Raw genomic sequence first — 20,714 nt, 5'->3', positions numbered from 1 at the left:
ATTTCAGAAAAAAACAACAACTTGTTTTCATACTTAATTGATTAATTTTTTAAAAACTCATCATTCAGTTGTATAAAGTTTCTTAAAAATGTTGTAATGTAGTTGCATAAAGATTCTTTAAAATGACGCACTTAAAATACTATAAAATGAAAATGCTATAAAATTATACTGGATGTTTTGTAAAAAGAAAAAATCTCCGCTAAAAAGGATTTTATTAATTTGTTCAGAAATTCGAACCAATGAGCCTTTTTTAAAAGCTTCAATGTTCTAAAAGAATATGCCCCCCAGACCTCCGATGTAGGAGCAATCTAAAAGATGAACTTAAGTCCTGAAATGATTATAAATTTTTTCTCGAAGCTTTTTTTTTGAAGTTAAAACTTTGTGCCATTAGAACTCATTCCAGGATAATTCTTGTTAAATCTCACCTCAGCATAATATTCGACGGGTACTGATCTTAAATACTTAAGAGCAACTAATCCAGCTAATAAAGTTTAAAGATTTGACTATTCTTGTTGTAATCTTTAAAACACTTAAGTTTGTATGGATTTAAACTGACGGTGCTCTAGCACCTAAAAAAGCGCTCTAGCACCTTGAGCGCTTTTTTCCCTTTTTTAAAATTGAAACAAAGTAAATTGCACCTAATTTTTTTGACCCAAGTACTTTAGCTTATCAAAACACTACTATTCTCCATTTTAATATATATTTTAAATTCCTTAATTCAAAAACCACTTCCATGTTAAAACATGTTTTGCAAATCTTTAAAAAAATTTTCTGTATTCATCGCTGTTTTTAAACACATGGAAATTTTTAATTATTCATTATGCTGTTTACATTATATATTCAAAATTCACATTTGAATATTCTCTTAAAACGTTAAAGAAAGCTCAACTTAATATTTAACAAAGAAATAATAAGTTTTTGTCGTATAATCTTATTAAATACTCCCTTATGACCCAATTTAATTATCCGATTAACAAAGTCCATTTCCCGCTAAACAAGTTTAACATTTTAAACAATGGAAAATCAAAATATTAAATTTAGAGGAGAAAATTTTTTTCTACCAAATGTGTTAAGAAACTTCACGTAATTTATGTTATGATTTGTGTTTCAAACTTTAAAATAAATTACGTGAAGTTTCGCCTTCTCTCCTCTGAGGAAGAACCCTGAAGAAAATTGTCTCAGAGCTTCACTATTTTTAACTTATTTTTATTGCAGATTATGAAAGACCTTCATTTAAAATGAAGAAATGTGGTATCCATTTTGTTATTTGACCAACGTGAAGTACTCTCCCAAGCCAAATTTATAATTTTAAAATTTTCAACTGCAAATACGGTGTACGCTATAAAAAAACAGATGACACAAATGGATTCAGTATTGAAAGATTCATAAAAAACAACTGTAATTTTGCTTGGGAAAAACATACTGATGATACTACAGTGTCAATTCTATAAATGAAAATTCCCATAAGATAAATTTCACATGATTCTCCTGAGAAAACAGTATGTTGAAGAGAATATCGGGTACCATATTTGGTTTCAGAAAGGCCAAAATAATAAGGGTAGACTATTGAATTAACTAGAAGGTCCATGGTGTTTCACTGAAATTTATTAAATTTTTTCAAAAAAATTAACGAGAACTTTAATTGATTTTCAGGTTTGGATTCAGCATCCTAACGTCAACAACCATCTTTTATTAGAGTGAAAGAGATTCAGTTTGAAAAAAAGTCCAATTTGAAGACTAATGTGAATAATTTGTATAAACATTCATCCTCTAATATACTTTAATTCATTGTGTTTCATGAACACCATAAAAATATATTATAAAACATTGTATAATAATATATATAATAATATCCAATAGCTTATGCTCAATTTCTGAACATAACATAAAATGCATCTTTGTGCATTTTATGTTATGTTCAGAAATTGAGCATCAGCTATTGGATAGTCAACTTGGAGCGACTTCGACGGTAGGATGTAGATGGGAAAAATTGGAATTTCAAAGATTGTGACATTAACGAGTGGTGGCCTTCAACCTCCATGACAAACCGCTGAGCTCCAGATTCCAATAAATTGTAATAAAACTTCACTCCAAAGTTCTCCACTGATTTCTTCTCCAAACTCCATCTTAACGCCGTCTACCATGAATTTTCTTAACTTTTTCAATTAATAGATTTTCTTCCTACATTTGTTGCTTACTTTGAGCGAAATTTTTTTAGAGATTTTCTTTCGAGCCTAGAATGAGTTAAACAAATGATGATAAGATAAAATGTAAGTAATAGTCAATAAAAAATGTTTTTAAATTAAGATTGTGAATAGAGCTTAGATGTTCGAGGGTAAATGAGTGTTTCGGAGGGCTGGGCTCTAGTGCTATTTGGAAAGTTATTTGGAGGTTGGGGTTTAGGTTTAGGGTATGAGGAGTGTTTGGTTAGGAAAGAGCAAGGCTTAATTGTTAAAGGGTTAAGGTTGTGTTTTCCGTCGTCAATATATTTTATTATACAATAATTCTCAATATACGTTCTATTAGAGTGTAATGGTTGGTACACTTTTATCAATTACGTTAAGAAAATAAAAATAATACTTTCTTACTCTTCTTCTAGTGTCTAATTTTGTTTTTGTCAATTGTTCCACTTTTATTCTTCTTTAAACGAATATGTATTCTTCCTTTTCTTTATAAGAAACGGCGAAACTTCCGCTTACTTTTCTTTAATCAATATTTTTCCTTATTTCTGTTTAACTTTTTACTTCTGTTTATAAAAAATTTCTCTTTTTTTTCTTTCTTCGATCGCTTATAAACTTGTTGATTCAAAAAGTCTCCAATGATTTCCTAAAAACTTAGTTTTTCTTCTTTTTCGTTTATCCAAAGAAGAAGTCCTTCCTAACTCTATTTCTGAGCTTTTATAGCTCTCCATTATTATTTTTTTCGTTGCTATATACCTACTTATCGCTTATTTACTGGACAGGTAAATAAGTCTTTGCGTGTACGTTTTTTCTTAATAGCTGTTTTTCATTTTTCTCTTACCTTAAAAAAACAACTGCTTAAAACGACCTGCATTTCGTATAAAACGGCTTGCATCGAAACCTCATATCTGCTTAAAATAACTGATAAATTAGGGTGTCATTTAGCAATTATAACCAATAATCTGTCAGTTGTTTCATAGTTGAGCTACTTCGAACTTTTTTTTTCTATTTTAAAGCACACAAAAGTAATACAAAGTAAGCAGAAAAATATTTGTTTAATGTTACATTAATTATTCATAGTTTGCAGTGATTTTAGTTACAAACAGTCAAAGACTAGAAAAAGCTCTCTCAGCTTTACTTATGTTAGAGGAATAGTTTAAAGAACTTTAAAAAGTAGATCTAAATTTTTTGGCCTCTATTTGCTGGCTTCTTAAACAGCCATTTCTTTTCTTCATGAGACGAATTAACTTTCTTCTTTTAATAATTTTGTTTTTAAACAGCTATTTAACAAGTTGACTTTTAGATCCATTAGCTTAATCAACTTTTTTTTTCTCGTAAATTTAATCACAACTTCAGAATATAAAAGATTAGATTCTCTTCTTGAAAGAGTATTAATGGCCAATTTTAGTGGTTTTAAAAGAAACACAAAGTTCATTAATCAATTATCAAGCTCATTTTTTGCTAGAGGAAAATCAATACTCATATCAATCATAAAGCTATTTTTACTTCTGTTTGCACCTCTAAAAAACGTTCAAGACCATTTCAAGACCATCTAGTCCTTGAATCACAAACCGAAGCTTTTTTCCTATTCCAAACTTTTCAATAATATTTGGTTGAAGTTCATCATCATTTCTCACTGGTGATTTATGAAACTTATTTTACAAGTTTTCTTATTTTTACAACAGGTTCTTGATAATCATGTTTCAATAATAAAATATTTGCTAACTACAAGAGCAGTTTGAACATCATCCCTAACTTCAGCCCTATCTTTATCATCACTGTAATCGTGATCAGAATCTACAGCTTCCATACCAACATCAACAAGGTTACATTCATAATTTTGTGCATTAACTTTGATTTTTGTAAAAAACACAACAATTACCCATAGAAAAATGTCATGATTGTAACACATTTGATGTTTATGCCTTATGTCTTGAATAATTTTCTTCATCAAGCTCCATTAGAAAAGTTACAATGTTCTTATCCAAATTTAAATTAAACGAATTAAGCTTACCACTAATCAGTTTAATGGGTTTTTGTTGATGACACTTTACCTTAGATTCTAAACATTCCAAGAGATTGAGGTCCTTCATTATGATGTAGATTTAAGTACACATATCTTCTGTTTTTTACTGAGGTATACTCATCAAATATCAGGCTAAATTTGCATTTATCTTGAATTTTTTTTTCAAATAGTTTAAAACTTGTTTCTTAACTAACCTAAAGTACTTAATGAAGAAATCATGAAAGATTTTAGGACTTTGAGGGATTTGGCATCCTTGAGCACGAAATGCTGATCTAAAAGTTCTCTTTTGGCGATGGTGTGAAAGCTAATTCCATCAATGGCAGTAAATCGGCATAAAATTTCAGGCAGAGTTTTCAGGCTATTCTTGAAAAAGCTTTCTGTTCGCGGTTTGGCAGCAAGGTTATTTCTTGTAGCCTCAGAGGCTAAGTTATTGCATTTAGAACTTTCAATTTTGTGTTTTTTTTGTCAATACCTTGTAATAACTGTTGATGTTGAGCCAGGATTTAAAAGAATAACTTTACTAAGTTTTCACTTAGAACTCTTTAGTTCGAAATAGCATTTTTGTTTCAACTTGGCTTGATTACTAAAGTGTTACTTTACTAATCACACCAAAAGTTAATAGGACCGAAAACTTCTTATAAAGTCACAATTTGAAAAACCTATAATTTTAAGCAGTAGTTTTGTTTTAACTGCAAATAAGTGTATAAAAGTTGCCATTTAATATTTGAACTTTTAGTGCAAATAGTTCAATCTTGAACCTCTTTAAAAACTGTCAAAAGTTCGAACCTGAACATATTCGAACTGGAAGCCCTAACCAAGAAGAAATGGCCTAAACGTGTTAACGTCTACACAAAAAAATGTTTTAAGTCCACCACTAGTTAACTCAGAAATGATTCTTTTAATTCCACTCCATAATAAATTTGGACTTTTTAAATACTTGAAAGTTCTTACATTTTTTGCATTTCTTGAATTTTTATAAAAGTGCGACATTTATAAAAATGTCCCACTTTTATAAAAATAAAAAACGCTGGAGGATAAAGAAAATCTAACGAAAAGAAGTTACGTTCAAGTGTTTTTATTTAATAATAATAAAGCTTAAATGAAAAAATATTATTTAACCTGTGAATACTTTCAAGGTCCAATCAATTTTTATTGAAGCTTATACAAGACTATAGATTAATCGGCCTTTCTGAACTTTGTACTTTGGAAACAAAAATAATAAGAATACGTCACTGTATAAACTTATATTTAAATATTTTTAACAATGCTATGAAACATATCTATAAATATTATGTGTATAAATAATATAAATTTTTCTATCTTAATTGAAGGTAGATTGAGTTTCGGTTAGTCGTTTCAGAAATTCTACAATTGCGTCTTTTGAGGAAGCATTTCCCTAAAGAAAAAAAATTATACAAAAGAAATATCGAGAGAAATGCACTAATCTTTGATGTGTTGAAGCACGTATAAGTAATATTATTAAAAAAATGTACGTTTTTTCTAGAAAACGAGCTAAAAATCCTCAAAAACTAATCAAACATACTTTTTCATCGTCACTACTCCAATCCCAGTCTTCTTCAGCACTTTCACCAGAGTATTTTTCTTCAACAGAATCAGAGAGCTGATTACTAGTTAAATTATAACCAATCGGAATGGAAAGGATATTATCGCTTAGAGTACCTGAAAAACAAACTTTTGGTTATTGAGCTGTTTTCAATGATGACCTTCAATCGTTCAATCAAATCGTTGCTTTGATTTCAAATGGTTGGTTTATCCAATAAGGATATTATGTGGTTTTTAATTTATGAAACTTATGCAATCTTATGCAATCCAATTCCAGGAAGAAAACGTTTGGTAAGTACCAAGAGAGTCATCCAGATCGTTAGGAGTTTAGAAGAGAGTTCAAGAAAGCGCATGAGAAAGACGGTAAAAGAGCATGACATTTCTGATCGAGCAAAATGAGGCCATTTTGAATTGTGAAATATTTTTAGTTAGCATATCCATCTGTTGACAGTTTTACATGTTAGAAATAAATTTTAAGAAAAACTTATGGGCAAATATATATACTACACCGTGTATATAAACAGAAATGCTTCCTTAGAATTTTTAAAACAACTGCGGTACTCACTTTTATTGCGATTCTTGTACGGTGAGCTCAACGATGTTCCGCTATCGATCTGTCACAAAACAAATAATGTCTAGTAAATAAACGCAAATATTTTGAGTTAAAGAATTATGAATAAAAAGAACCTGCTTACTAATAGAAGTCTGGATTGTAACGCATCTTTTAGTTTATTAAGTGGAAAATTTCCTTTCATCAGAAACTGTAGAGAATATGTAATTTTAAATAACACTAATAAATAAGTCACCTCGTTGATCTAAAACAAAGAAGTAAAATTTTCATTTAAACGAAACATAACATTAAATGTTGAAGATAAACCTTAAACCATTACGTCAGCAAAATGGTTTAATTATACATACATATCTATTAAAAAGAAGAGCAACGATTTCACACGAATACAACAAATCTGCGTTTATCTCCCTAAAATTAAAATGTAATATATTTATTAAAATGTGAAATATATATATAAAAATGTATATATATACATATATACATATATATATATATACACACACACACACACACACACACACACACACACACACACACACACACACACACACACACACACACACACACACACACACACACACACACACACACACACACACACACACACACACACACACACACATATATATATATAGAGAGAGAATATAGACATAAAAAGGACAGAGAATCAAAGACTAAAAGAATACTTTAAACAATACTATGATTTAAAAAAATTTTACCAATCATCTAATTCAATATTCTTCAATATCTTTTCGCAACTATATATAAAATAAAATTACAAATAGGTTTCTAGCTCAACGCAAGTAATGTATAAATTTGAGACATACATGTGTGGAAGTGAATCACAGCTAAAAAATTAAATTTTATTAACTACCTTGCTAGCATTGCAGAAACATCCAAAGCATCATTTTTTAAAAAGTGCAGAGCACTAAAGATTGCAGGAAGGAGTAGTACCTAGATTGCAAATGAAAATGTAACAGGATCAATTGCAACAAGGTAGCCAGAGTATCAACTAGTAATCCATGGAAAACAGATGGAAAGCAATAAATATGTATACTGATATGTATATGTAAAAAACCAATCAGCTTTCAAAAAAAATATTTTTTAGGCTTTAAGTTATTGCTCTCCTAATGTTTGGATTAGTATAAAAAATGTTCAGTATTTTCATTAAATGCTAAAATTATACAATATGTTAAGATTATACTGTGTATGTAGGATCTGCAGATGAGCAATAATCTATCAAGTAACTTTGACAAGAACATAAAGTTTCAACGAGTTTCTAAAAGAAATGTTTGATAAAAATACATGCTTGAGATCAGTATAAAGGAATAAATAACAAAGTTCAAAAATTGTGGTGGATTTGTATATCAAAGTCAAATAATTGAAACTAAATACATAAAAAAAGAATAGCCCAGAGCACAGTGGGCCAGGGCGGTGAGCAAAAATGCAAAATCTGAAAGTAAAACAAGAATAATTTTCAGTTTTGTTCATCAATGCACAAATATTGATGAGCAAAAACATTCTTATTGATGATGTTCAATCCACTTTTTTAAATTAATTTTTAAGCATTATGTTTGCCTAAACTCAATATCTTAATCTTTATGCAAATTCAAAAATCACAAAAAACATAAAAATGCTAAAACACAACTCTGGGACAAAAGTTTTGAAATGATTTTTTAATTCTATCAGTGTTTGCACTTTTAGGATCAAAACCATTTACCATTTATTTTGAGCATCCTTCTTTATTAGCTTAATAATCACAAAGAGTCTTATTAAACAAATAATAACTAAAAGCTTAAGTTAAAAAAAACACACTAGAAATCACAATACACACACACACACACACACACACACACACACACACACACACACACACACACACACACACACACACACACACACACACACACACATAACTGCCAACAAAAATGTTACAGAGTACAATAACTAAATAAAAGTATATATAAAACCTGAATTATGCATTGTATCATTGTATCCTTGTGATATACTATTATGCATTGTATCATTGTATCCTTATGATGTATTGTTACTCTAAGTTAAAAACTTACTTTTAACTACTTATACAGGCATATTGTTCTGTTTTTATAATAAATAAATCTGTTTTTTTATATTATTCATTTATATTAAGAACTTTAATACCACTTAAAAAAAACTCTCTTGACTAAACTAAATATGTTGAGTGTTTTAGTTAAATATTTGTTTATTTTTTTACTAAGACATTTTAAAAATAATTTTAATTTCCATATCTTTACATTTTCATACTGCTATATTGTTCAATTTTTTTTTTTTTTTTACATAAAAGTGTTCTAAAATGAGTAAAAGTAAGAAGTTAACTGAAGCTGAATGTGAGATTTGAATGTGTGACTTGCTTATTCTGAGAAAGTAATGATTTCCAAAAAAACGAAAATATCACGTGGTTGCATACAAAAAATATTGAAGTGCTTTCAGAGAATTGGGTCACACCTTAGTAAATCTAGATCTGGCCTAAAAAAACATCGATTAGAGAGGATGTTTCAACCTCTAAGAATGTGCTCTGGGATATTTTGGATGCCAGTTCAAACAAAATTATGCCTGAAACCCTTGAAAATTTGATTAATTGCATGTCAAAAATCTGTGCTACAGTAACCAAATACCATGCAAAAAATTTTGAAAAACCTAAAATCTAACTTTTTTATATCAATTGTTATAAATATCAGTTTACAAACTTTATATATACAACAACAAATATATAAATATTTTGTGAAAAAAAATTGTGATTTCTCATATATTTAAAAATGCTTTTAATCTGCTACAAACATTCTGTTGGTAGTATATGTTTGTGTGTGTGTGTGTGTGTGTGTGTGTATTTAAATTTGTTTCTTTTTTAAAAAAAATATTTTTTTACCTTTTTCACATTATACTTTTCATCATCTGACAAACTATAACAGAACAAGAAAACATTTTAGCAGACTAGCTTTTTTAGAATTATTTTCAGCAAGCTTTAAAGATCAGATGTAATTGACCCAAGTAACTGGTTATTTATTAAGTAAAAACGTTTAAAATGTTTGTATAAATTCATACATGCAAATATAGACCCCTTCAAGTCTGAAAGAAAGAATATTAGGTCAATAAATAGAAAAGGTTAGTATTGGTTGTTATTTTTATTAAAGGTTATTCTGTCTAAGGAGATGTGAAATGAAATGAAATTTTGAGGCCAGTTCAAAAAAAGAAAAAAAAATAGAAAAATATGGTTCTGAACAAATGGAGTCACCTATCATTCAAAGCATCTTGGTAGTATTTATAAAAGTGTTTGCATATGGCTTCATGAATTACACTTGAAATCTAAGGTAGAATAAAATATAAGAGTTTTCACTTGAAACTAAAGGATCTTAAGGCTTGATTTTAGATTCTAAAAGACAATAAAACTAAACTGTCTAAGTTAAATGTAAGTAAAAATATTTTTAATGTTCTTTAAATAATAATGTTCTTTAAAATATAACAAGCATTATCCAAGCTATATATTAATCTAATAATATCCAAGCTTAGCTAATAATTAAAACTGGTAAAATAGATTAAAAAATCATAAAACCAAGACTAAAATGATATTTTTTGTCAAATCTCAAAAACTCAAGAATTAACCGCAGCAATAATCAAATATACATTTATCACAAAAGAAAAATAACTTCTTTGTTTAAATCAGAATTACCCAAGTAAGGTTGCAAGTCAACCCTATTGTAAAATTTGCTTTTAAAGTTACTATAAACAGCAAATTAACATATGTTAACCTTGTCTTTTTCAAATTTTAAAAATTGGTTTGTTGAATTAAAAACTTTGCAAAAGAATTTTTCAATATCAGTACTTTAAAAACCTGCCCTTAAAGTAACTGATTTTATGTGAGATTTCTTACTCAATAATTGTTACAGGACAAGGTTCTACATTTTAAATTGTAGAACCTCAAACAACTAAAAAAATTTACAGAACCTTAAACGACTAAAGCATCAAATGGCTTTTTCCTGTTAAAATTCTCTTACAGGTTCATCTGAGCAGCAGCAGTTAAGTACAAGTAAAGATACAGAGACTTCTGATGTTTCCTTGTGAGTGCATGAGGATAGCCTCTCAGCAACTTTTTCACACATATCAAATAAATTGTCTTCAAAATCATCATAGGAATCAGAAAACTAAACAAAAGTATAGCAATTGAACACTACAGTCACAGTTAGTATCAATAGTTTAATCGCTAATATCATTAGATTACTATCTATTAAACTACTAACTAATGTTATAAATTAATACTGATAACTTACACCAATTTTTAGAATGAATAAAACAAAAAATCAACAATTATTTAGCCAACATATTGACACTGATAACATAACAGCACATGCTAAATTTTCATTGTCACTGATAACATAACAGCACATGCTAATGGTATGTCATTAAAGGTAATGGTTTGTTGTTAATGAAAAGTCTTAAAAATGACCTAAAAAGTTCTTTTCCAAAATATCAATTGAACTTTATTAAAAAACGGAAAAAAAAAAATTTATCTTTTTTTTATATAATAAACATTTACATTTAAAGAAACTGTTTTTATATGTTAAACATTTAAAGAAACTGTTGAAAAATAGAAAATAGACAACAGATTTTTTTTTAAAATTATTTATCAATCAAAGTAAATTACTAATAAAATTATTTACCAATTAAGGTTAAAAATTAATAGTAATACGAATTTAGTATTAAAACTTTATTTAGTTCTAAAAGAAAAAAGAAGGCAAATAGGTATATCACAGGGCAAAATTTAAAGTAAAACCTTTATTAACCCAGATTCATATCTATTCTTTTTTTCTTTTAAACCATTTTTCAACATGTGAAAAAGACACAAGCAGAACCCATAGTAGAGAGGTGTATTTACTGCACTAACATCAAAGAGCTCTGTTAGTAAACTTTTGTAAATGTATTCCAATACTCTGCATATTACAGGAATCAACTAAAGAATAAAGAAAAACTTTATAGTCTTAACTCAACAAAGGATTGATTTTTTTATTAAAAAAAAAAATGCCATAACTTTTCAAAGGCTTTTAAAAATAACTTTCTGCTCTTAAGTTATGAAAGCAAATCTTTTTTTGAAAACAGAATATTCTTCCAAAAATTATAACAAATCACCTGCAATGCCATTCTTCTAAGTTCCCAACGAGAGTCCACCAAACTTTCAATAGATTGGAGTAGAATCTAAGTTTAGAAACTAGTTGTAAAGAAATTAAATAGTATACAATAAATGTTAGGAATATTATACAACAACAAAAACATCAGAAACCTGTTTAATAATACCTGAAATACCTGTTTTATAATTGTTCTGAATGAAACACATTCTTGTTTCTCTAACCAGCTCAATGAAACTTGATCAGTTAAATAGGGCTTTCCATTGATATTTTCTTGAATTGGAACTGTAACAGTTAAAGCAAAAAAATTATTTCATCTTCACTACAAGACATGCAAAAACAGTTTTGCGAAGCTAGCACTAGCATTACATCATTAAACTTATACACAAATGTCAACTTTGATTAAAAAATATTTAGACAAAAATATTAGTAAAAACAACACAAGCTTTTATAGCACAAGTTTTAACAAATAAAATGGTATAATTAAAAATCTGAATAAGCAACCTGACTAAATGCACAAACCTGTTGAAATACTAGGCAATTATTAACTTGCTATATGTAATTTTGGCTTACTAATAATTGGTTAAAAAGAACAAACTGCTTGTAAGCATCTGCTAATTTTAACATTAAATCTCACCTGGTAAAGTTGTATAACAAACAACTGCAATAAATTCTTCTAATAAAACAACCTAAATTAAGAGCAAAATCTTAAAAGCAACCTGCGGAATGTCAAACTTACAAATTATTGTATTTTAAAACTACTTGTTAGTAATATTTGTTACAAAATTTACATAAAGTTTACTTTAATTACCTAAAGGATACTGCTACAGCTTTTATAAAACGTTTAATTGAAGTGTGTATACTTGCACACAAAAAAACTCCAGTTAAAGTAACAATAATACCATAAAAGTATCCTTATATGATAAATCATATCTATGGTACACATCATATATATCATTATGTTTTTTAAGGTTTTTTAACACCATATCTCTGTTTTCTAGTATCCTCATAGTTAACATTTTAAAATTTCAATAAATTAAAACAATATCACTTTATAACATACATCTGAACTTGGTTCTTTTGATATTTTTGTTAACTGTGATGGTATCTAAGGCAAAAAAGGTTTACAAATACCTAGATTAGTAAATTGTAAGTATAAAAGAAACAGACACTGAAATCAGCAGTATAAATTGTTATAAAACATACTTCAGCTCTTTCATGATAAATAAAACTTTGTTTTGACAGATGCCGAAGTCCCTTAAGTAAAAGTTATATACATAAACTGACAATCTACTTACTTCTAACAATAAAACAAAGTATGCCATTTTTAACTACTTGCTGGAGATTTGGAACAAAAAAAAAATCAGTGAGTTTACCGAAACAGTGAGAGATTTAGAAAGTTTGTTGTGCCTATCTCCTCTTAAAGTTGGTGGTGATAACTTTCTAAACAAACAAGTTTTATAAATTATATTTTATACAAAACAAATTTTAGAGCACTTTGGAGATGTGCTTTTATGCTACAACTTTGGGATGTTACTTTGTATTGTTTATCACAATTTAGGAACACTCTTTTTACAATTACCTGTTAAGTAAGAAGTACACTAAACTTTATATAAGACAATCAAGATATGTTAAAATATTACTGTATAAAACAAAAAATTACTGATTTACTTAAACATTGTTTCATTAACAGAGGAGCTTAACTTTGGCGCAGAGCAGAAATCCTTTGATGTTAACTTAAAGTATTTATGGTTGGTAATTAAAGACATCAAGACAAGCTCATATGCAAACAATCGACCCTCACGCCATTCCCATGTTTGTGACAACTCTTGAAGAAAATTTGTAATGGTTAAAATATACACCTTAATGTTCTTTAAATCATTTTTATTTTAGCTCCACTGCCATTAGTAATGGATATAAAAATACAACACATAATTATATAAAACCATTTTATATTTTATTAAAATAAAGTTAAATATACCAGTAAGAATATACTACTAAATTAAAGTGTTAATATAATTGTGTGTTTTTGAAAATTAAAGTTGAATCTTTGTTGATTTTAACTAGAAAAAAAAACTACACCTGCTTCTTTGTTTGTTTGCAAAATACTTATTCGATCCTTATCTATGTTTTGTTGAATTGGTTGTACTAGTAGATTTAAATCACTCTTCCAACCACTGCATAAGCTTTGAAGGATAATTTTGGGTAAACAGGGAGAGGATTGTTCCTTTGTCACTATAAATCAAACTTATTTTACACAAACATGACAAAAATTATTCCAATTAATAATGTAACAAAGTGTGTATTCTATGGTGTTTAAATTAACTCAAAAAGTAATTTTATATATATATATATATATATATATATATATATATATATATATATATATATATATATATATATATATATATATATATATATATATATATATATATATATATATATATAAATGCACTAGTTGATGCAGATTCTATGGTATTTAAATTAACTCAATAAACAATTCCTGCGGACACTTTGTAACAAACTTTAAAAAGCTAGATATAAAATAATTTCTAGTTGATTAAATAAAACCAATAAAAGTATTTGGAGCAAATTACTGTATGTTATTGTCAGAAAAGTATGTAATACTATTTGAGATTTTTTGTAAAATGAAGTAGTTTATTAAAGATAAATATAAAAATATATCACTATATTTTATATATTTATGTATGTTTTATGGGTTTAGGAATATCTTACCTACCAAGATATTTAAAAAGAAAACTGGCGGCTTGACGAACAGTGGAGGCAGGATGAACAAGATAGTGACAAAAAATAGACCAATAGAAGTGCCACTTGGATAACAAATGTAAGAGTGGTATATTCTAAAGAAACCATTATCTTTTTTATGATTAGGGTTCAATGTTGAAGTAAAAAATGCCACAAAATGTTAAGAGTCAAAATAGTCTTTATGAAATCAAAAAAAATGTATATAAATAGTTGAAATAATTCATATATTAAATGAAATTTGATAATAACTTATTTAAATTAAAATCAGGTGTATTGCAAATTAAAATCAGGTGTATTGCAAAGTATAAAAACTAAACATAACAGTTATTGTTTTGCCAGTTATTATTTAGTAATGTAATAAGTTAATTGCTATTGTACAGTAGTTTTAGTATTAGTTTTAGATAAAAGTTAATTGTAACAAAGCTATCTTTAAAAAACATACTTTAATAAGAAATAAAAGAACATTCATAAACCCTTCAGCCTCATATGGATTCATGAAGTGGGGTTGAATTTCAATCTAAAAATGTAACACATCATTTTTTAATTTTTTAATTTACAATACTTGATAAATAAATATAACATAAGGAAATTTACACATTTTAAAATTTTCTTTGGTATAATTAGAAAAAAATTTATTGATTTTTTTAAAAAAATGGAGGTAAACCAATCCAGTATACAACACAGAACAACACAGAACAACACACAAATAATAACCAATAATAGAGGTTTACCTCTTTTACATAGAAGGCTAAATGATCCACAACTTTTTCAAAGGATTCAATGGAATGCTTAAAAAGGTTCAAACTACATATTGCATGAGTCCTTGAAATTATAACTCATTCGCATATGTAACTCAAAACAAACAAATTAAAAAAACATAACAGAATAAGAACAAGAGCTTACATTCAAATCTGATTTATTGAGCAAAGTAGACAATGCTTTCCCAGCAGCCTCTCTTATACTTAATTGAGAATTTGAAAATAATGTAAATAAAACTCCTTCTAAACCATCTCTCATAAAACTTGGTAATGAATTGAAATACATTCGCCCTATCTATGAGAAAAATAGTAAATAATGAATAAACAATAGATAACAAATCCTTTTAAGTTTGACTGAAAAATTATAATAAAACAATTTTGCTTTGTAATTTTGCATCTACTGACAAATTATGTAATATATCAATATACCGAGACTAAATATTTAAGTAAAAATCTTCATCATAAATTTAAAATTTATTGGTTAAAATAAAAATTGTAGTGTAATAAATCATATTTATGTAAAAAGAAACATTTAAATAAGAAATAAAAATGCATAACAACAAAAAAATTGTTTTGAAAAATCTTCTAAACTTTTTTCACCTTTATTGAAACTGAAGAAGATGAATCACTTTGATTTTTCTTTGCACATGTCGTAGCCTCCCATTCACAACTGTATAATATCTTCTCAATCCCTTATATTGTTTGTAAAGAATTATTAAGTTTCTTACTTTTATTTACTACAAATATTTATGCATTAAATAAATATTTATGCATTAAATATTTATGCATTAAATAAATATTTATGCATTAATTAAATATTTATGCATTAAATAAGTATTTATGCATTAAACCAATATTTATGCATTGAAAATGTTAATTTAATGCATAAATATTAAATAACTACAAACAGCTCTAGCACTACTTAAAAATTATTTAAAAACAAACATTGATTCCATTCACCTTTTATGGCACCATCAGATGCCTGCCAATTCGGTTCATTTTGCCATTCTGTCTTCTCATTTCTGCAAACCTTTATTATTAACAAAAAAGTTAACACAAAAATTTCAAAGAACATGGAAAACAAAATTAGAAAACCAGAAGCATTAACAATCAAAAGACAGCAGTCATATACCCACACCAACCTCTGTAAGAGTGATAAACAAATTTTTTAATTGCTCCATTGTAATAATCTGCAGTAATGTTACTAATCTTGATGATGTGTCTTTACGAATAACTGACCAAACATCTGTTAAACCAATTACAATAATGTCCTAAGAAGATATATCAAAGAACTATTATAACTATTACACCTGACAATTACCATAACTATTATACTTGATTAATACCATAAATATTATACCTGACAACATCACACTAAAAAATTCTAGGTGGTTTTAAAATCTATTAGGAATAATTATGTTAAGCACTGAATTGCCTGGTTCTACCATTACAAAATAAAACTAGAAAAGCTTATGGTTTTTTAACAAACTGAAGTATTAATCTTTTTTATGTATTAAGATGTATTTAAAAGTTAGAAAATATTCTAAGAACTGAGCCTCACTTTTTTTCAGAACTTTTTTCCCTGGGATTTATCTTTTTTTTAAAAAACAAATTAAAAAAATCAAATAATCATTAAATTACAAAAGAGTTGACAAATACATTTTTAAAATGTTTACAATGTTGCACCTACAAACAAATTACTGAAAAAAGTTGAGTAAGCATATATTTTTTCCTTAATAAACTATTTCAGACTATTTGTTTATAAGAGCATTAATATCAACAAAAAGTTAGGTTTATGTAATATGCAATAGTATGTAAAAAAACATTCCCTTTATCACATTCTTTTTAGATGGGACATTTGAATTTATTATTAAGCAACTAGTTAAAAATATTTATCACTTTAATTTTAATTTTATATTCAGAATTTTTGATTTTATTTATATTTTGATTTTATTTATAGAGATTTTGATTTTAATATTCAGAAATTTTTATTTAGTACTATTAAGCCTTTTTAAAACCCAAAGTCAAAAATTAAAATATAACTATACTTAAAAATAACTATATTTTAGTTTTTGGTAAGTTTTTTGAATATTTGTGAGAACCACATTTTTTTTTCTAGTTCTTGATGATTATTTAGTACATACTAGGTCACTAAAAAGAAAAATATTTTTTAGACCTAAAAACTACAGGGTGCGGCAGCGATTCGCGAACTAATTTTTGGCTAGGTTTTGTGATGTAAATAAAACACTTCCGCAATTTGTTTTTGTTGATTAATATTCAATGAGCGTCTTAGATTTTAATAAAATTGTGAGTAGAAAACATTTTAGTTAAAATTTTTACAATGGAAGCCAAACGAACCGAAGCTTTAAATTTGATTCACGCGGGTTTGTCTGCACGTGAAGTGATTCGTGTTTCTGGAGTATCTAAAACTACATTTTACAAAGTGAAAAAACGTGACAGTGCTGAAAGAGCCAAAATGCCATCTCCAGTGAATAAAAAAGTTGATAAAAAGTTCACAGAAAAGCTTAATAAGCATGTTGAAAAGAATCCTACTGTATCCATCAGAAAGACAGCAAAATTGTTCAATATTGATGAAAGGACAGTCAGAAGAACTCTAAAAACACTTGGAAAAGTCAGTGTGGCCTGATCTTCATGTCAACTTTTAACAGAAAGACTAAAAACTTTACAGTTGGAACAATCAAAGAAGCTTCTGAACCAGCTAAAAAGCCATGCTTCGTCAACAGTTAAAGTTTTCTCAGATGAAAAACTTTTTAGTGTTGACTGTGTGACAAATAGGCATAATGACAGATTCATCGTACAGAAGGGTGACAAAGCACCACCTGTGTGTCACACTAAGCACCCTCACTCCATCATGATGCTAGGAATCATCGCTTCTAATGGAGAGAAATGCCCACCAATCTACTCAAAGAGAAAGAAAAAGTTACCTCTGATGTGTATATTCGCTCACTAAAACGCTATGTGGTGCCATGGCTGAAGAAGACATTCCCAGAAAACAACTACATCTTTCAACAGGACAATGCACCTTGTCATGGGTCCAGAAAAACTCAACAATATCTTCAGGACAATATGGCTAATTTCTGGCCCAAACACTTTTGGCCACCATCCAGCCTTGACCTGAATCCCCTTGACTATAGTGCGTGGAGTGTAGTTGAGAGTAAGGCTTGCAAAAAGACCCACTCAAGTCTCAAGTCACTAAAGTCATCAATTACCCGTGCTTAGAACTCAATGTTAAGGGACTATATAATAAGCGGCTGTCAGTCCTTCCATCCTAGGCTTGAGGCAGTGATCAAAAAAAAAGGAGACTTAATTGAATGTTAAGGTGGGAAAAGTATTTATCTTCAACTTTTCTCCTATTAATATACCATGAAAATAATTTTTTAGTACTTTAAAAATTCATTTTGAAAAATGTTCTAAAAAGTTCGCGAATAGCTGCCGCACCCTGTATTTCTTATCTTAGGCAATATCTAAAAAGCAACTCCTATTTTATTTTAGGAGTTTTCATGCAGTAGATAAACTCATATTACCTAAATAATAGATAGTAGAAAATAGTTTTAAAAAAAAAATACCCTTAAAATATAATAGCATTTATCAGGTACTAAGATATACTTCTTTGAGAGATTTTTTAGCCAACGAAACAAACTCAAGATTAAATGCTTTCTAACAATAGGTGAAGCAGCATCTGCAAAGAAAAAAAAGTAAACTTATTATTTCTGACACTGTAACAAAAAAGGATTAGAAAGAAGCAAAATAAACACATCAGAAAATAAACAGCTTTTATTTTCTGGTGTGTTTACTGTGCTTCTCTCTAATCTTTTAAAGACTTCATAAACTTAAACAAAAGTTATAGATTATATTCAAAAAACAAAAATTCTAAATATAAGTCAATTTAAAAATATTTATAAATACACTAAAAATGTATATAAACTTAGGAATAAAGAAGTTATAAAAGCCTGTTTGTATGTTAAGAAATTCAAAGAATATAGAAGAACTTGTCATACTTCTGATATCATCTTCTGAAGCATCAAAACAATAACCATTCTTTATACTTCATAAGATGATATGAGAAGACTAGTTACAGGTATTGATTAGACTTGATAGTATCTGTAACATAGACTAAGGCTAATCATTGCTATAGATATTGGCTAGTCTTAGTTTATGTTGCAGATAGATTGAAAACTTAACTAAAGATATTGTGAACTAATTATTAACATTAAATATATACTTGATATCAGAACATGTTTATAACCAAGTAGAAGATAGTAGGATAAATGCTGATGACTTTCAATCCTGAAAAATTAAATCATAACCTATCAAAGAATAACCATATAAACACAACAAAATTTGTTTGTGTGTATGTGTGTGTATTCATACAAACATTAATAATGTATATATTGTAGATATGCAGTACTTTCATACCAAGCTAGTAATTTATCAATTTGATTGTTTAGATCTTGTTGATAGATAGCACTCTTACTCAGTTCTTCTGATTTATTTTCTTTTTGTGAGACATCATATTTTTCTGCCCATCCATACCGATGAGAAAAGATCCATGAGAACAAATTTTCAGTTAATATTAAATCAAAATCCAGTAAATCACTAAGTGATGATTTACATTTGTTCTTACTTGACAAATTATTTTGATTTTCTTTATCAAATGGTTTTTCGTCTGTAAATTCAATATTTACGTGTGACGTAATTTCTGCTAATAATTTTTTTTCTTTTTCTTCATTTTGACAGGAGATGAGTGCATTAATCTTCTCTCTCATTTGTTGTGAGTGATCCTTACAAAATTAAAGAAAGAAACATTATAATTTGATATATCTAGATTATTTAACACTGCAATCATTTATTTGATTCTCCCTATTTTATGCTTGAATAGAAAATCTTTTGTGAATTGCATGACAAGTAAGTTCAATGCGTTCATCAATAATTTAACTTCTGAATAAAACTTGAATTGATTGACTCTCTTCTGAGGTCAATTTGTCTTGAGCTCAATTGACTTATACAACTATTGGATGCACACCAGAAAAAAAAATTATACTCAAAAGAAAAATATAATATATGTAAATAAGTTTAAAATGTTGGTTAGACAACGTGCATTACAGTAAACAACCTCCATATTTGTTTACCAGTTAACAAATTTTTACGTTGTTCTATTTGATTTTTACGTTAATTCTAGACTGGTTGCTTTTTTGCGTAAATAATTTTAAGAAAATGTATTTTTTAAGCAGCTCGGGCTAACTAATTAAAAATCGGTTTTGCGCGTAAACAATCGCATCAACGAATAAGTTTCATTAAATAGCAACAATTTATCTTGAGTAATTTCAACTCACTGCGCTGCGAATACAGCAGTAACAAAATGCAGTTTTTTTGCAAAAATTGGTGAGAATAAAAAACTTCGTAGTTGTAATTATAGGTTTTTTAAACTTTCTATATCTAAACTGCTAGCAAACATCCAAACAAAACTTTGTAATAAACATTAGAATAAATGGAAGAAAATGACAGACAAATGGTTGTCAAAATGCAATATCGGAATTTTACGACAATAATTTATAAATTTAACTGTGTTTTGTAGAAATAAACGTTTCTATGAAATAAATAAATAATGGGTAATTTTTTTTTCTTTACACTTTTATTGCTTGATAATATATCGGGGTAAAAATATATAAATTT

The 20,714-nt window shown here is 27.7% G+C and overlaps 1 protein-coding gene across 4 annotated transcripts; it reads right to left on the bottom strand.

Moving 5' to 3' along the window:
- Window positions 1–5,435: 5,435 nt before the first annotated feature.
- LOC145184960 (uncharacterized) lies at window positions 5,436–19,921 on the bottom strand. Of its 4 annotated transcripts, none has more exons than XM_090092913.1 (31): window positions 19,458–19,921; window positions 19,264–19,328; window positions 18,608–18,720; window positions 16,163–16,291; window positions 15,981–16,050; window positions 15,621–15,712; window positions 15,166–15,315; window positions 14,994–15,050; window positions 14,705–14,779; window positions 14,237–14,357; window positions 13,579–13,731; window positions 13,168–13,324; window positions 12,873–12,939; window positions 12,703–12,753; window positions 12,560–12,604; window positions 12,134–12,185; window positions 11,666–11,781; window positions 11,501–11,566; window positions 11,148–11,324; window positions 10,372–10,518; window positions 9,612–9,682; window positions 9,422–9,445; window positions 9,246–9,279; window positions 7,545–7,619; window positions 7,215–7,294; window positions 7,060–7,098; window positions 6,688–6,748; window positions 6,465–6,584; window positions 6,335–6,383; window positions 5,750–5,886; window positions 5,436–5,602 (listed from the first exon to the last, which is right to left on the bottom strand). In XM_090092913.1, exons 1-31 carry the CDS (start codon window positions 19,805–19,807, stop codon window positions 5,528–5,530), a joined length of 3,018 nt encoding a protein of 1,005 aa, XP_089949039.1. In that variant the 5' UTR covers window positions 19,808–19,921; the 3' UTR covers window positions 5,436–5,527. The 4 variants fall into 4 exon arrangements, with proteins under 4 accessions (XP_089949039.1, XP_089949040.1, XP_089949041.1 ...); XM_090092914.1 differs by having other exon boundaries at window positions 11,675–11,781; window positions 19,458–19,915; XM_090092915.1 differs by lacking the exon at window positions 9,422–9,445.
- Window positions 19,922–20,714: the final 793 nt, after the last annotated feature.

The sequence above is a fragment of the Hydra viridissima genome, unplaced genomic scaffold, assembly GCF_058129835.1.
Source record: "Hydra viridissima isolate aposymbiotic clone 2 unplaced genomic scaffold, HvirCarnegie_v1 scaffold_7, whole genome shotgun sequence".
NCBI lineage: Eukaryota > Metazoa > Cnidaria > Hydrozoa > Anthoathecata > Hydridae > Hydra > Hydra viridissima.
The sequence above is the reverse complement of the archived record's forward strand: the minus strand, read 5'-3'. Positions and strand labels throughout refer to the sequence as shown.

What these genes read in the sequence shown, in the direction of transcription:
- LOC145184960 (XM_090092913.1), bottom strand. Translation starts at nt 19,807, where the DNA reads ATGAGAGAGAAGATTAATGCACTCATCTCCTGTCAAAATGAAGAAAAA. An exon ending in GTTAATGAAACAATGTTTAA is followed by an intron (nt 12,940 to 13,167) that starts GTAAATCAGTAA and finishes TTGTTTGTTTAG; the next exon opens with AAAGTTATCACCACCAACTT. An exon ending in AAAAGTATAATGTGAAAAAG is followed by an intron (nt 7,620 to 9,245) that starts GTAAAAAAATAT and finishes CATTTCTTTTAG; the next exon opens with AAACTCGTTGAAACTTTATG.